The following is a 15,648-nucleotide window of genomic DNA, read 5'->3' on the forward strand; positions in this document are numbered from 1 at the left end:
TTCTCAATTAAATTTGGGGCCTTTTTATGATTGTTGCCTCCCGTGCACTATCTTCAAAATGTAACCGACATGATTATAACAGATATTTATATATCTGAAAAAATGTAGACTGACTGTGCTCAAAGCTGAAGAAACTTGGAATATCACGTAGTCCTTTTGGATAAAATAAATTCCCGGTTGAGTTTTTGACAGTTGACTGTGTAGAAAAAATTTAAAAGTACATCAAGTATCTCTTGAGCCATTGAGAAAGAAAGATGATTAGTCTGTTTGGCAGGAATCTGGATTTACTAAAATAGATTCTTACACAGAAAGTTGGATGTAGATGTTGGATGAATTAGTGATTGCATAGATTCAATTCAATAACTGTATAAAATCTCTCTTTAATTTGATGCTTTGCGAAGGTCTCAGAGATACCTCATTCTGAGAAGCACTATGTAAAACATAATTCTGCTATCTCAATATGTAACAGATGGTAAAATAACAGTGCCAAAACTGAGAGAAGTATTTCAGAGGAGAGCTTTGAATTCATATCAGGCAATCTTGACATAACTTGTGTACACAGGTTGATTCATGTCATTCTGTGAGATAAGTCATTTATCCCATGGGTAACCTTTAAAAGCCACAGCTGGCATTTTAGAATGCTTCTTGTTCCATATCAAAGCGGTAACAGGAACTTTCAGTCTCTGCTTTGAGAGCAGAGGCTCATCCTTCAGTAAACAGCTGCAACTTTGAAGTTGCCAAAAGAGAATGATTTGCTGGGTTACATAAAGAAAAAATGAGTTAAGAGCGCTTTGCATAAGGATTTGTGTGTGGATTCAGTTTTCCAGGGCCTCTACAGAAACAAAGCAGACTGATAGCTTTCTCCGCCTCTTGTATTTTACTTTGTTACTTGCATAAATTTTATGATTAAGAGATAAGAAAGAAACACTTTTAATATTTATACTTGGTTTCTGCATATCATGGTTCATCTGTTCAAGGAATAAGATCTGATTATAATTTAAATAGTTTTATAATGCAACCAAGATAAGCTTTGAGAAATTGAACACAATGCAACTCCTGCATCAGCAAGAAATAAAGCTGAGATCATCAAGATTATTAGTCTGCTGTTTTCTGAGTTTACAGCACTTACTTTTAATGTACTTTTTTTTAAAATTTAGTAGTACTTTTTAAACCTACTATTTCCCCTTGAACAGTAGGTTAGGGAAAACCTTTAATTAAAGGGCTAACATTTATTTCATCATGAAAAATACTACCTATAATGTGATTTATGTAAGATCTCAGACAACTGAGAACTATTAAAATGTTAGCAAATAAACTGAATGTGGCATTTTTGTATTGAGATTGTGAAATGCTGATTTTGAAACAATATGAACCCATGTTGACTCTGTTTAACTGTTCTGTGTCTAATTTAGTACAAGTCTGTTGTTCATGCAAATTACCTTGCAAGAAAGAGACAAAATAAAGCAGAAAATTGTGGTATTAAAGAGTTTAATAAGCATGACCCTAACTGGTTGCTTCTAATTTTGTTGAAATAACCAAAGACTGCCAATGGTGTGGCCTCTCGGGAAGAAGAAGAAATAAGTGAGCTGCAGGAAGATGACAGAGATCAGTTCTGTGACCAGTTGGCCAGCGTAGGCATGCTGGGGAGGATAGCTGCAGAACACTGCATACCTCTTCTCACAAGGTAAATACAAAAAGAATAGTTATGAATGCAAATCAATAAAGCTGTTAGGAAAAGCCTAACTTTGCCAAAACAGTTTAAAAACAGTGAAGCTGCTTTGTTATTTGTCCACAGTTTGCTAGAAGACCGAGTGACAAGGCTCCATGGACAGTTGCAGAGACATCAGCAGCAGCTACTTGCCTCACCAGCATCAGGTTCAATTGACAATAAAGTGCTTGATGACCTGTATGAGGATATTCATTGGCTTATTTTAGTCACAGGTTAGTGAACAGCTTTAAATAGTACTTAATCTGGTAACCTTCTTGCAACTGGAACACCTCAGGAAAAAAAAAAAAAATCCCTGTATATCAGCTACTCTCAATTGACTATACATTTTATCCCTTATTATGATTTCATCCTACATACAGGACTGGCAGAGTCCTTGTCTTGCTATCATCTGCCTTTAGTAACAGGAATTATCTCTGATGATTACCTTGTGTAAAAAGCTTCATCAATGTCCGTTGGAAATTCCTGCAAGTAATTTTGTTATAGATTTTGAGTTGTGTTATCAGTCAACCTACTCAAGGAGTTAGTCTCTTCATGGTATTGTGGTGCTGGCTGGGTGCACATGAATTAATAAGGAAAGCAACATGAGATCAGGGAAATGGTGACAGAGAATCATGTAAGTTATACACTTTCTCAGTGCTGATAATCCATGACCTGCTATTTTGCTATGTTTTGGGGAATTTAGAGTCTTTCTGCTCTAAATTTAGAGCCTTTTGAAATTAGAGCCTTTTTGGGTTTGATTTTTAGATGGCAATATTTTCTGTATGAAATGTATGAAATATTTGTGGGACTTTTTTGAAGATCTGATGTTTTAGTTGCTCTCAGATGTTGACATGAATGTATTTATAATATTTTTATAACACTGAGGTGAAGTTTGTAGCTCACAGATAGTTATGAGATCAGATACTGAAAACTATAACTAAAGCTGGATTTAATATTATCTAGATATCAGAGTATTGTATGAAAACCCATGCTTCACCGGATCTGCAGTTGCTAGGTGAGGAAACTGTGTTACAGCACATGTACTTGAGGTCTGAAAGACTGACAGATTTGAGATGTTAGCAAAACATCTCCCAAATGATACGGACGCAGTGGGGAAGCTGTAAAACAAGGCTTTTTTACCACACAGCAGAAGAAGAAAAAAATTACAACAAAATGTTTTGTCCCTCCCCCGAGTAGATGAATTGACTGCAGCACTTTTACATGAAGCAAAACTCATCTCTATTGGTTTTTAAATTGCTAGTTTATTTTTCCAGTCTTGGATTATTGTCACTTTAGGTTTTTTTCCTACTGAATGACTTTAAGGATTCTAATTAACTTGTACGCATTTAAGCAGAGTTAGTCAGGGTCTGTACAAACATTTGAGTCTGGTGTGATGTCTGCAGGTAAGCCTATGGATTCTTGAATCAGAAAGCTGTAAATTAACCTAGGGTAGAAAGTTGTGATCACTCTTTCTTTTTTAATGTAAGGCTACCTCTTGGCTAATGATACTCAGGGAGAGACTCCGCTAATACCTCCAGAAGTAATGGAATATTCCATTAAACATTCAGCTGAGGTTGACATTAATACAACACTTCAGATTCTGGGATCTCCAGGAGAAAAGGCCTCTTCCATCCCAGGGTACAACAGAACTGATTCTGTAATTAGGTAAGGATGCATCTTGTATTATTAAGTGTGTTAACTGCTTTTTCAGAGAAAAAAAAAACCTAGAATGTGAGTAGACTTCTTGTCAATGTGAAAAGTAAACAATATGTAAACACTGAACATGGAAAAGGGAAAGATTGACCTGTTAGTCTTAACAGATGTCATGAGCCAAAGTCTTGGAAATACACAGAAATGGTTTTTATATTTCTACTGAAAACCCATCTTTTATCTCTTTCTTACAGAAAATCCTTAAAACTACTGAAGGAAAAAAAGTTGGCAGATCAAAATCTTTAGATAATATATACTCTAAAATTCATTCAGCACATATACAGCATAAGCAAATGCTTTCCAGAACATCAGTGAGCTTCTCTACTTTAAATATGTGTTACTGCCCAGGCTTGGCAGTAGCAGCAAAATTGATCCTCAGAGCGTGAGGAATTATTGTCAGTTATGTACACATATCACCGTCAGCCTATAAAAGAAGCTGGAGAGATGTCCCTTCTCTTTTTGCAAGAAGGCTGATGCTCACAAAGGATTCTTCCATTTGAATCCTCACAGTTCAGAAGATTGCATTCCACTCTTAGTTGACATGGAAGAGTCTTCACCTAAAATTAGTTGTTGCATTCTTCAAATGTTTTCTTGTGGGAAGAAGGTAGAAAAAGTGGACCTTCATTAGCGATGATGTATGTGCCTAGTGTTTAGAAGGTTGTATACTGTTCACTATACTATTGGCCACTTTATGAAGTGGCCACCAAACAGGATTTCTTGATGCAGTGTCTCAGTGGTAGGAATAAAACCAGATCAAAATAAGGATAGATTTGAGGCCCTTTGGCAATAACTCTGAAGTGTCTTCAGGAAATAGGCCACTGTCAGCTCCAAAATTTCTTGTGTACAATTACATTCTTACAAAATTCAATTGATATACTACAAAAGCTAGTATTTAATGCTTTAATTTATATTGTATTATCCATACAATTTATGGACTGATTATATTAATGCAATCACCTCATGATCTACTATTTCAGGCCATTTCCCAGCAGTAATGAACAAGAGAGAAATAACTGGTCATTTCTGTATTTGTTTTCTGATATGTGTCACGCTGCAAATACTGCACAATTAGAACCCATTTGGTCACTAAGATTGCGGTGCAAGGAAGGAAAAAGCAGTTTTTCAAAACAGCTTTTCAGGCACTCCAAGTAGTTCATTTGTCACAATGCTTGTGAGGTTTCTTTGTTGCTGTAATTTTGATGTCAAAATACTTACTTTTTGGAGGATAATTGCTCTTTTCTCTCTCTCTCTTTCTCTCTCTTGCCTTGCATTTCAAAACCAGTAAATTCAGGTGCTTTTTACTTGATTAGAGTTGAATTGCTTTGTATTATCCTGATCCTTCTGTCCTGTTTTGTGAAAAATGAAAGTGGTTTTGGTAGTTTCATTGCTTCTTCAAAAACTGCTCTCAACATCCTCATTGTATTTTAAATCTGCAGGTTGTTATCTGCTATTTTAAGAGTGTCAGAAGTAGAATCTAGAGCAATAAGGGCAAATCTCACACACCTCCTGAGCCCCCAGATGGGCAAAGATATTGTATGGTTCCTCAAGCGCTGGGCAAAGACTTACCTCCTAGTAGATGAGAAATTGTATGATCAGGTAAGGATGTAACTTTTATGAACTTATTTGTGAGTATTAGCAATAATAGTATCCTGTGAATGTAGATCTCAGTGTAGCTATTTAAAAATGCAGTGCTAAAGTATTTTTAATGTTATATGGGTTGTGATTTATTTTGGAATTAGTTTGAAAGTTGATGTTTTCTTCCATTTGCTAATTCGAAATACAAGTTTTTAGGGGACTCTTGTACATTTTGCTGTAAATGTGATTTTTTTTTTGGTAGCCATTGCCATATCAGAATAACATAGTGCTCCTGGGCTGCATAGTGAGTGAAACTCGCTGACTGCAGTGATGTTATAAGTCGTGACTGTCCATCAGAATTTACATTTCATCTCTAATACGGTGATTGCTCTTGATCCGATTCTGAGTTAGATATTTAACACCATCACAAGGTAGTATACATTAGCTAGTGTCATGCTACCTTCTTTCCTCATTCTCATTGTATATATCATAATTTCAACAGTGTGTTTTTTGTAAAGGGCAACTTGTTACCATGCTTGGACAGCACTAATTGTGATTAGAACTTGATCCTGATTTTGCTTATCAAACTAACTGTAATCCAGCTAGCTTGCAGAGGCCACCCATCCTGAGGAGGTCCTGTTGGCTCTAATTTTTGAGAAGTCTCCTCCTCCTCCCCTTTATTTCCACTATTGAAGCAACTAAGAATACTAACGCTTCAGGAGGCCTCTCCTTAACAATAGGTATCACAGACTTGTAGATATTTGGAGTCATGTTATTCAGCTCATACATATAGCACAGCTAAGAATTCATAAAGGAAATAGTTGGACAAGAATTGGATATCATATTAGGAGATCCAAGTGAAAATCAATGTGAAGAAACAAAACTGAATCTGAGTGTCTAGGAAATGCACACATTTAGTTTGTATTGACATGTGACAGTGATTGAAACCTTTATTTAAACCTTGTGCTCAGTCATGAGTTCTTAAGGGTAGAAGTGTTAGTGGTGTGCTGACAGGAAGCCCCTGCACACTTACTACAAAATCTTTGGATTTCACTCTTTAGAAACTTTCTTTAAAGGTAGGAGAACACATAATTTCAAGGAAGCATATTTTAATGTGCCAGGACCAGAGTGTGACATGTTTCCTAAAACAATGTGTAGATTGAAGGAACCATCTGCAGAAAGCAGATGCAGAAAAATTGAGGTGAAAATTAATTTTTACAAGTTTTTATATATGTCAAAAACTATATTTATTTCTAATAATTTTTACCACTGAATTTTGAAGAAGTATGTCTTAAATTCATGGAAACACTTTTGGGAGGTGATTTTGGGATCTTTCTTTTAATTATTAAAGCTTTTGAACTTTCATTGGCCTTAAAAGCTAGACATAATCAAACCTTTTTCGTAACAAGGTTGAAACTTTTCTTTTAGATGTTGTGCATAAAATTGCAAGATATATTTGGCAAAGATTTTTTCTATTACACATATTCTTTGCCTTTGTCTGTGTAACATTTGTGTAATTTAAGTAGGAAAGAAGTGACAGCCTGAAAAGAATTTGCTGACAATGATTGCCATACACTTTTGGGTTCTGGCTTCTGTAAAACTCACTCATTTTAATGCTTTTCTTATAGATAAGTCTGCCATTTAGTACAGCATTTGGTGCTGATACAGAGGGTTCCCAGTGGATTGTGGGTTACCTTTTAGAAAAAGTGATCAGTAACCTGGCAGTGTGGAGTTCAGAGCAGGACCTTGCAAATGATACTGTACAACTGCTAGTAACATTAGTGGAAAGGAGAGAGCGGTAAGTTGCTATACCTCTGGAAGTCAAAAAGTTTCTTTTGCTTCCTTTAAAGTTTTTTGGCCACAGTAATCCAGATATAGGGTGCTTCATATTCATGTCTGTAAGTCAAATTACTTTAGTAGCATACTATAACTGAAAAAAACCACCACAAATTTGTCTGACAAGCTGAGGAGTGAGACCTGTATTTGACAAAACATCACCTAATTTTTATTGCTGTTTAGATGTGCACTCTCCTTCCCTACTTTTGTGTCTCACTCATAAACAGTGAGAAAGGAAAACTCTCCTGGTCTCCACTCTTATTGCAAGGATTTTTGTGTTGCTGTTAAATTTTATTGATTAGGAGTTCAGATACTGGCTAAACCAGTATGAAATATGTTTTGTAAACCTATTTTTTTTTTTCAAAATACAGGTTTTTTTGGATTCACTCAAATTTCAAAAAGTTTTCTTTGATATTGCAAACTGTGAAGCAGGAAGTTCTTGAATGCTTCATTTCTGTCAATTGGCAAGCAATTATACATGAAGTCATGCATTCACAGTCTACTCAAAGACTGTTCTGAAGTATGAGGATTTAAAATGTTTAAGGATTTTTCTTTTAAAAAAAAATTAAACCCCACAGGAGCTAGTTTTGGAATAAATTGCTTATTTTATTATGATGTAATGAGACTAAGCTTTTAATCCATGCAATATGTCCATTAACTCTTGTGTATCTGTGTAAAACTAAAGCACATCCCTGTTTTTCTCCTGTATGTATTGATCTATTTCCAGAGTATATGCTTTAAAAATCTGAGAGCTGAGGCATTAGTAAGATGAAAATCAAAAGGCAATTTTGCCTCAGAATAAAGGAATTAAAAAAAATATAGCAACAAAAAAAATTCTGGCAACTGCTAGAAACCTGATGTGCTCTGTTCATACAATTTTGTGAAGTCTTTAATGATTTTTTTCCCCCTCTTTTAGGGCAAACTTAGTTATTCAGTGTGAAAACTGGTGGAATTTAGCTAAACAGTTTGCAAGGCGAAGCCCTCCTCTTCACTATTTGTCTAGTTCTGTGCAGAGAACACTAATGAAAGCTTTAGTTCTAGGAGGTTTTGCTCATATGGATACAGAAACAAAGCAACAATACTGGACAGAGGTAAGCTGTTTTGATATTTCCATTAACTCTATATAAGCAAGCAGTACAAGGTTAGGGAATTTTATAGTGACACAAAATCAATTTGTGTAACATATTTTGATATTTAATACTGATGATTTTTCAAATTCTTCTCTCTTTGATGGTCAGTGTTTGTATCTGTTGTATCTAAGTTTTATCTGGAATATCTCAACCCAAAAAGAAACTACTGATAATTAATTGGAGGATTTCTGAGGCAGACAGTAGAACAATATATTTGAAAGAGACTATTATAGAAAATTAAAAATTTCCCTTGCACTGAGACATTTCTTCCTTTCATTTTAATTTTATGGTGTTATGAATTATTCTGTTATCAATTGATGACAGTAAGTAAAAAGCTACTGTGGAACGTAATGAAGAGCCTTGGCCATCTCTTTGGGCCCTGGTTCCATTAAAGCTCAGGTATTTATTACCAGAAACGTTGATGCTAGAAAGTAGCTGAAATGGCATCAGGAAGGTAATGGCACCATGTGACTTGGTAAAGCATTGGCCTTCTGAGAATAACATGCTGTTTATTGGTAGAGCTATGACAATAGTGATTTAAGGTAAGAGTGTAATACAGTGGAAGTAACTGGGGAAAAAATAATTAACTATTTTTGTGGAAGTTTCCAAATACAGATGAGGACAAATATTTTTGCTATTGAGAATCATAATGTGGCAAAATAACTATGAGCATTACTCTTAATGGTTTCATATTATTCTTAATGGTTTCATTAATAAGCTGTAACAATTTTTTCCCCTAATAGAGAATTTGAAGGGAATCAAATGCTTTGAGCCAGGGAAAGTCATTGTCATTTGTTTAAATGGTACAAAATGACCTGAAGTATTTATGGAGGTGCTAATTTTGACACCTGCCTGCAGGCCATGATGGACAATGAGAAGCACTATTCACTACCACTTCTGCTTGCATTAATGTGACAGTTAATGACATAACTGAACTATTGGAAACTGGAAGTGATTGATTCTTGTACTGCCATGCCAAAAGCAATGAGTTTGCTAAATTATTTAAACCTCACATCTCATATAATATTATGATTATCTTAATGTGACTTTTCTGAAAAATTTCAAGGTTCTTCAGCCACTTCAGCAGCGATTCTTGAATGTGATAAACCAAGAAAACTTTCAGCAGATCTGTCAGGAGGAGGAAGTGAAGCAGGAAATCACAGCTACATTAGAAGCACTCTGTGGCATTGCTGAGGCTACCCAGATTGATAACGTAGCAATTCTCTTCAATTTCCTAATGGACTTCCTTAATAATTGCATTGGATTAATGGAAGTATACAAAAACACACCAGAGACTGTTAATCTCATAATAGAAGTCTTTGTTGAAGTTGCACATAAACAAATTTGCTATCTTGGAGAGGTAAATACAACCAGAAAGGGAAGGAGGGGGCAGAGTGTGTGTGTGTGTGTGTGTGTGTGTGTGTGTGTGTGCATGTGTGTAAATGTGTATACAGAGCTATTCCTTAAACAAAATAAAATGTAGTGATTTTTATGGAGAGAAAGAAAGAAAGACTATGTGGACACATCTGTTAAGGAATTCCTTTGCTTTAAAACACACCCTTGTGAAGATTAAAATCAGGGCATTCAGCCTTTTTTTTTTTACCAATAATTTTTACCACAGTTCATCATTAATCTAACTATGCACGGATGGCAGAAGAGGACCGACTATGTTGAGTACATTTTTATAACAATATCAAACTTCTCTGAAGTCTAGTCTAGGAGAACAGCAGTGTTCTATGTGGCAAATGCCTACCATAGAGACACTGCCTTAGTCTTAGTCAAGGCACTATTAGACACAACAAATTAACAGTTAAAATTTTGACTTTGTGCGATGCAATTGCACTGTTGGCTAATTTTGTTTTCACATCTGGAAGAGTTGCAAACTGGGTATGCACAAACAGTATACTGTGGCTCCAAACTTCTATAAGTAAAGTGTCACCCCATGGTATTTTGTTGGTAATCTAGTTTGTGAGATTAGTGAGGTATGTCAATCTGTCCCAAACCACTCTTGTCTGGATTTTTGTTAAGACTGAAGAATCAAGAAAATTAATGTTTTGCTGTTTCAGTTGGTATCACATCAATAGATGGCCATAAGTGTTCTTACTGTCTAAAGTGGCTGTTTCCTTGATGATTTTGTGTACAGTTGGCACAAAAGTGATCATACACTGAAATTGAACTCTTAAAGTATTTATCTACCAAGTAATGCCATCTTAAAGTGTTTCTCTTTTAGCATATGGAAGTTTTCTTATTATGTAAAATTGTTTTATAGGCCAAAGCCATGAACTTGTATGAGGCCTGCCTAACTCTGCTCCAGGTGTATTCCAAGAATAATCTAGGTCGACAACGGATAGATGTTACAGCAGAAGAAGACCAGTACCAGGACCTCCTTCTTATTATGGAGCTTCTCACTAATCTTCTATCAAAAGAATTCATAGATTTCAGTGATACAGGTATTCAGGAATTGGTAACTGATGAACCACATGTTGTTTTCTAAACTGAACCATTTTTTGGGCTTGTGTTCAGTCCATGTAAAGTAAAAGCTGAAGTTTAGGCTTAAGTAGGTCAGGATATGGAAATTGCTATTTAAAGTAGCAAAGAAGGACTTCTCACAATATTCTAACATCTGAAATTACTGCTGTCATAAAATAAAGTATGGATGTATGAAACAGCTTGAAAGCTGAATGTTGCAAATCTGAATATGTTGTACCAGCAGTTTTATAACAAAAAACACATAGAGAAGTTGTAGTAGTAAAGTACTGGAAAAGAGCAGATGGGTTGTCTTCTTAGTACAGGATTCAACTTTTGTGAAATGTTGAGTCATTAAAATTCCATCATGTGAGAGTCTTCTGTATTCCTCTTTCACAGAACAAGCTTTATGGTTTGTGGGTGTAGTTAAGGGTTCCTTCTTGTATCCCATCCTGTTACTTTCTTCAGTTAGCTGTGGTGCATTGCTTTTGAATAAGCCAAAACACATTTCCATGGTTCATATCTCACCATGTTCTATACACTTTGCATAGATAACAACCCAGGCAGATTCTGTTTGATACCAAGCATGTTTTGATATTCATTGCTTTTTGGAGGTATGTCTTTAAAGAGAGAATCTTGTACTCTGAAATGCAGCACATTATTTTTTCATCATGCATACACAACACAAGTATAGAACCAGTTTTAGACTTTGTCCATTGAATGGACAACCCAGTGCTTTTTAAAGTATTTGCTTTGAGATCTGGGTGTTAGTTGCATGGAAAACACCATGAAACAAGTAATGTGAATAAAACCTAGATGCAATGCCCAGAGATCAAATCTATTGCGAGTTTTCTGTATACTGCTGCTCACTCAATGCAGGAGTTATAAAAGTAAGGTCACTGCCAGTTGATGGGAAATGTAGGCCTTAACCTAAAGTCTTTAACCTGTAACTGGAGAAAACTTGGCAACATCCAAACTGCAGAACTTTCTCTGTTAGCTCTCCCATTTTTTTTTCTACTTCTGTTCCTAATAGATATTAAACCATATGTAAATATAATATATATATATAAAAAGTACAAAAATGCAGTAATATTTTACTCACTATGTTTGTGTGCAGGCATGAAGCAGCTATCACTAGAAACAAATGCAATGTTCTGTAATGGAAGGGAGCCCTCAGTATCTGAAGCGTTCTGGTTTAGCATGCCATCTGGTACAAGTGATTATGAAATGCTTAGTCCTAATGAATATAAATATAGAGTGATGTGACAGCCTCCACTCACTAAGTTTCTATTTTAATACAGTGCCTCATGGTTTTGTTTGGAGAGAGGAGACTAGTCCTATTTTTAAAAATGTCTGTATTATAAAGAAACGGGACTGTTCCTTCAATATGTTTAATCTTCCTTTTATACAAAATACTTTTTTTGTTTTTTGCAGATGAAGTATTTAGAGGACATGAGCCCGGGCAAGTTACAAATAGATCTGTATCAGCAGCAGATGTTGTCTTATATGGGGTTAATCTAGTTCTGCCTCTAATGTCACAAGATCTGCTGAAGGTAAGTATATTTTTTACACAGAGCTGGTAGAATATGGAAGCTTTATAGTAATGAATTCCCAGAACTCGTTCCTATATGCATTCCACCTCCATAAACTGAATTTTCTAGACTTCATAAATAACTGTTCCACAGTTCTAAATATTATTTGAAAAGAAACACTGTAAGCTGAGAAAATGTATGTCTGAGGGTCCTAAACAAAACATTTCTTCTAAAAGCAAGTCTCTGTGCAGATCAACAGCCAGACCTGAAATGTGGCTCACCAGAGTGCTTTTTCTGATAGTGTCAGAAATGTGACAAGAAGCATAAACAGTGATATGAGTTAAAAGTAACTATTTATTTGCACAATACAGATGGCTGTTGATTGTAGGCATCAGCAGCTCGTCAGTAGAACAGTAAAATATGAAACAATGGGACAGCAGCGTTTCATTGTTGCCCTGTGTTCATGTTTTACTTTGAATTAGGGGAACACTTCTAGGGGGTGTCTCAGCTGGCCCCTTTGCACATTCCTTCTCATCTGGTAGCACTTGCTGAGCACGTGAGCTCTGTCCATTTTAGATCAAACCAAGGTGAGGGATGTACTCTGGGAAGCCCTCAATTGTGCCTCAAATGCTTATGAGGCTTCTACCCCGCAGGACTAGATCTGTCTGTGTCTGAAGTGAAACTCCTTTAATTTGTATAGAGCAGATACCAGACTGCCACCATCTACTGTTTAGTAATCTTTTATTGTACCACAGTGTTTGTATTGATATAAAGTTGTAGACATTCTAATGACTTAAGTTTCTTACTAAAATTCTTTTCTTCAGTGCAAAACATCAGTCATGTCTCTTTGTATCGTTGAAAATTATGCCAAAATAGTTACGTGATTGAATCTAAAAATACCATGTTTTTCTTTTGACAGTTTCCATCCCTGTGTAATCAATATTACAAATTAATCACTTTCATATGTGAAATATTCCCTGAGAAAATTCCACAACTTCCAGAGGACCTCTTTAAGAGCCTAATGTACTCACTGGAGTTAGGGATGTCATCGTATCCTTTACAGAGCTTGGGAATGCTTTTTAAAAAAATCTAAGTTGCTTTTATAAGGATCTGTTAATTTTTTTTTTCTTTTCCTATCAATATCTGCATGTATAATTATATATCAGTAATTGACTCTTACACTGCTCTCTGGGGATTGAGAGCTTCATTAGTTTCCACTGAGATTCCAGCATTAGCTGAATTGCCTCTGACTTGTGGTGCTTGGGCACAGCCTTTAAGTAGCTTAGCATGTAAGTTTTTTCTGGCAGCCATTCCTGCCTCCTCCATTACTTCATTTCAGAGTGTGTAACTTCATAAGCCTTCAGCTGGTATCCCAAAGCCATTCCTGAATTAGTGTCTCAGCTGGTAATACAAAACATTGCTGCTGTTCTACTGGGCTGGCTCCAGAGCATTTCCTGTCAGGGTGCCAATGGGCTCTCCCTCTCATAATGGGAGTACCATTTTCACTAATCTGTGGCACGTGTCAGAAACAGATGAGCTTGACCATAAGGGACTCTTTCTGAAAATGTTATGTCAGAGAGGGTTATGTTACCTTAGGGTATGTAGCTAATAAAAGAAGGCAATGAAGTTGGAATCCTTTTTTCACCCCCTTTTTCTAGCATTTTTTTAGTTTGATTTTTTAAATTAGCAACTTTGTAATAAAAAGAAACTTTGAAATATACAAGCATTTCACGTATTTTCTAGTGTCACAGCTGGGTAGTTTGACCATAATTTAATTAAAATCTGATTTCAATTCTTTAACACCCATTATCAGAATGAGCTCAGAGGTCTGCCAGCTCTGTCTGGAGGCTGTAACACCGTTAGCAGAACAGTGTGCAAAAGCACAAGAAACAGATTCAACCCTTTTTCTAGCAACAAGGCACTTTCTTAAGGTAAGGCATCTTTCTTGTTACTTTGGTTTTTTGCATGAAGGTAGCATCCAGAGCCCAAACAGTGGTCATATCCAGATGAATCAGGATAAGAGGGCATGAAGAACTGAAGATATCAGACTAGGGTACAAAAGAGGATGGAGGTGTGGAGGGAACCAATCCATTATTGTCAGTAAACAAAAGACCTGAGCCTCTCAGAATGCAACTTTTCTATCCATGCTCTGTACTAGAGATTGACAGTTTTAGCAGTTATTGAGGAAGCTGTGAACAAAAAGCTTCCAGAACTCTCTGAACTGGAGGCTGGGTAGAGTGCTAAAAGAAAAGGCATGAAAAAGAGCATAGCTGGGAACTAGAAAGGAATGCTGTCATTTATTCAGTGTATCTAATGAATTACACGTTTTCTTAATTCAATATCTCATTCAGTACTTTACTTGTAGGACCATCCATTTTAATGAATTTTGGAGTGACCTGGTAGCAACCAGGTTCCTAATAACTGGTAACAAAGTAAATTCTAAATTGTAGAATTTGTGTGCTTGTCTTCTGGTTTTGTATAGGCTTGAGTTTTACTTAAGACATCTTTTCTTAAAGATGTCTTTTCCCAAACTGACGTTGGGATTTCTAAGGATTGCTCATTAAATGCTTCCATCAGACAAGCTGATAGAATGAGAAATTTGCATAATTTTGTCTTAATGTATCTTCTAATTTAACATAGTTTCAATCCTTATTTCTGAATTTCCACTTAAAATTTTAATATTAGTCTTTACTAATATGTTCCCTGTTTGACTTTCTGTGGGCAATAGGAGTCTCCAAAACTTGAGGAAAAGTTCTGTATTTTATTCTGCAAGAGCAAAGGCTTTTTTCATTATTTCTCTGGCATATCTGCAGCTTTTGGAGAAAAATACAAGTGATGGAGTGTTTCTCTGAAGAACAGTTGATATAAATCAACAGGTTCCAGTGCTTTGAGATGTGAACTTATACTGTTAAGCCAAGAATCAACTTCAAAAAGAACTTGGCTTCTAAATTTCTGGTATCTAAATTAGAAAAAAAAAAAAAAAGGCAACAAAGCAAACAGCAACCTTGGATCTTTGTAATACATGTTCATTGTTATTATCAGAAGTGAAGATGAGCTTCAGCAGCAAATGTTTATTAAGTAGAAAATTAAGTTTAGACTTATACAAATACTTCTGTTTTACGATTTCAGATGGTTTTTGATATGCTGGTACTTCAGAAGCACAATACAGAAATGACAACTGCAGCAGGTGAAGCATTCTACACGTTAGTGTGTTTGCATCAGGTATGGCATTCAGACACCCTGAAAAGAAGTCGTTTATTAAAGGACAGTGGTTATTTCTTGTGCATAATCATGGAATCATTTGGGTTGAAAGGGGGCATCCTCAGGAGGTCTGCCTGTTGCAGCTGCAGGTCTTTGCATTTGTACTTGCTGAATTTCATGACTCTCCAGTCAGCTCATTGCTCCATCCTGAGTGTCTCTAAATGTCAGTCCTGCCCTTGTATGCAGTGGCTGCGCTCCCCAATTTGGTTTTGTCCCCAGACTTGAGAAGAGTGTATTTCCCCTCCTCCTCCAGGTCACTGACTAAAATATTTAACAGGATAGGGTCCAGATGAGAGCTCTCGGTGCCACTGGGAAGCAGCTTCTAGTGGAACATGAGCCATTAGCCTCAATCCTTCACAGGCTGATGGTACAGGTGTGTTTTTACACATGTAGTAGTTCACCCATTTAGACAGTAAAATCTTAGCTTGAT

At 36.1% G+C, this 15,648-nt stretch overlaps 1 protein-coding gene across 1 annotated transcript in view; it reads left to right on the plus strand.

Moving 5' to 3' along the window:
• Window positions 1–15,648, plus strand: part of XPO4 (exportin 4) — an 80,838-nt gene that overhangs the window by 54,288 nt on the left and 10,902 nt on the right. The window contains exons 11-22 of the mRNA XM_015640379.2: window positions 1,542–1,684; window positions 1,796–1,941; window positions 3,196–3,373; window positions 4,855–5,014; window positions 6,622–6,791; window positions 7,746–7,920; window positions 9,026–9,319; window positions 10,229–10,409; window positions 11,860–11,978; window positions 12,877–13,007; window positions 13,771–13,888; window positions 15,087–15,179. Coding sequence (XP_015495865.1) covers window positions 1,542–1,684; window positions 1,796–1,941; window positions 3,196–3,373; window positions 4,855–5,014; window positions 6,622–6,791; window positions 7,746–7,920; window positions 9,026–9,319; window positions 10,229–10,409; window positions 11,860–11,978; window positions 12,877–13,007; window positions 13,771–13,888; window positions 15,087–15,179 — 1,908 coding nt within the window. The remainder of the gene's footprint in view (window positions 1–1,541; window positions 1,685–1,795; window positions 1,942–3,195; window positions 3,374–4,854; window positions 5,015–6,621; window positions 6,792–7,745; window positions 7,921–9,025; window positions 9,320–10,228; window positions 10,410–11,859; window positions 11,979–12,876; window positions 13,008–13,770; window positions 13,889–15,086; window positions 15,180–15,648) is intronic.

This window comes from Parus major, chromosome 1 (genome assembly GCF_001522545.3).
Source record: "Parus major isolate Abel chromosome 1, Parus_major1.1, whole genome shotgun sequence".
NCBI classification, from domain to species: Eukaryota; Metazoa; Chordata; class Aves; order Passeriformes; family Paridae; genus Parus; species Parus major.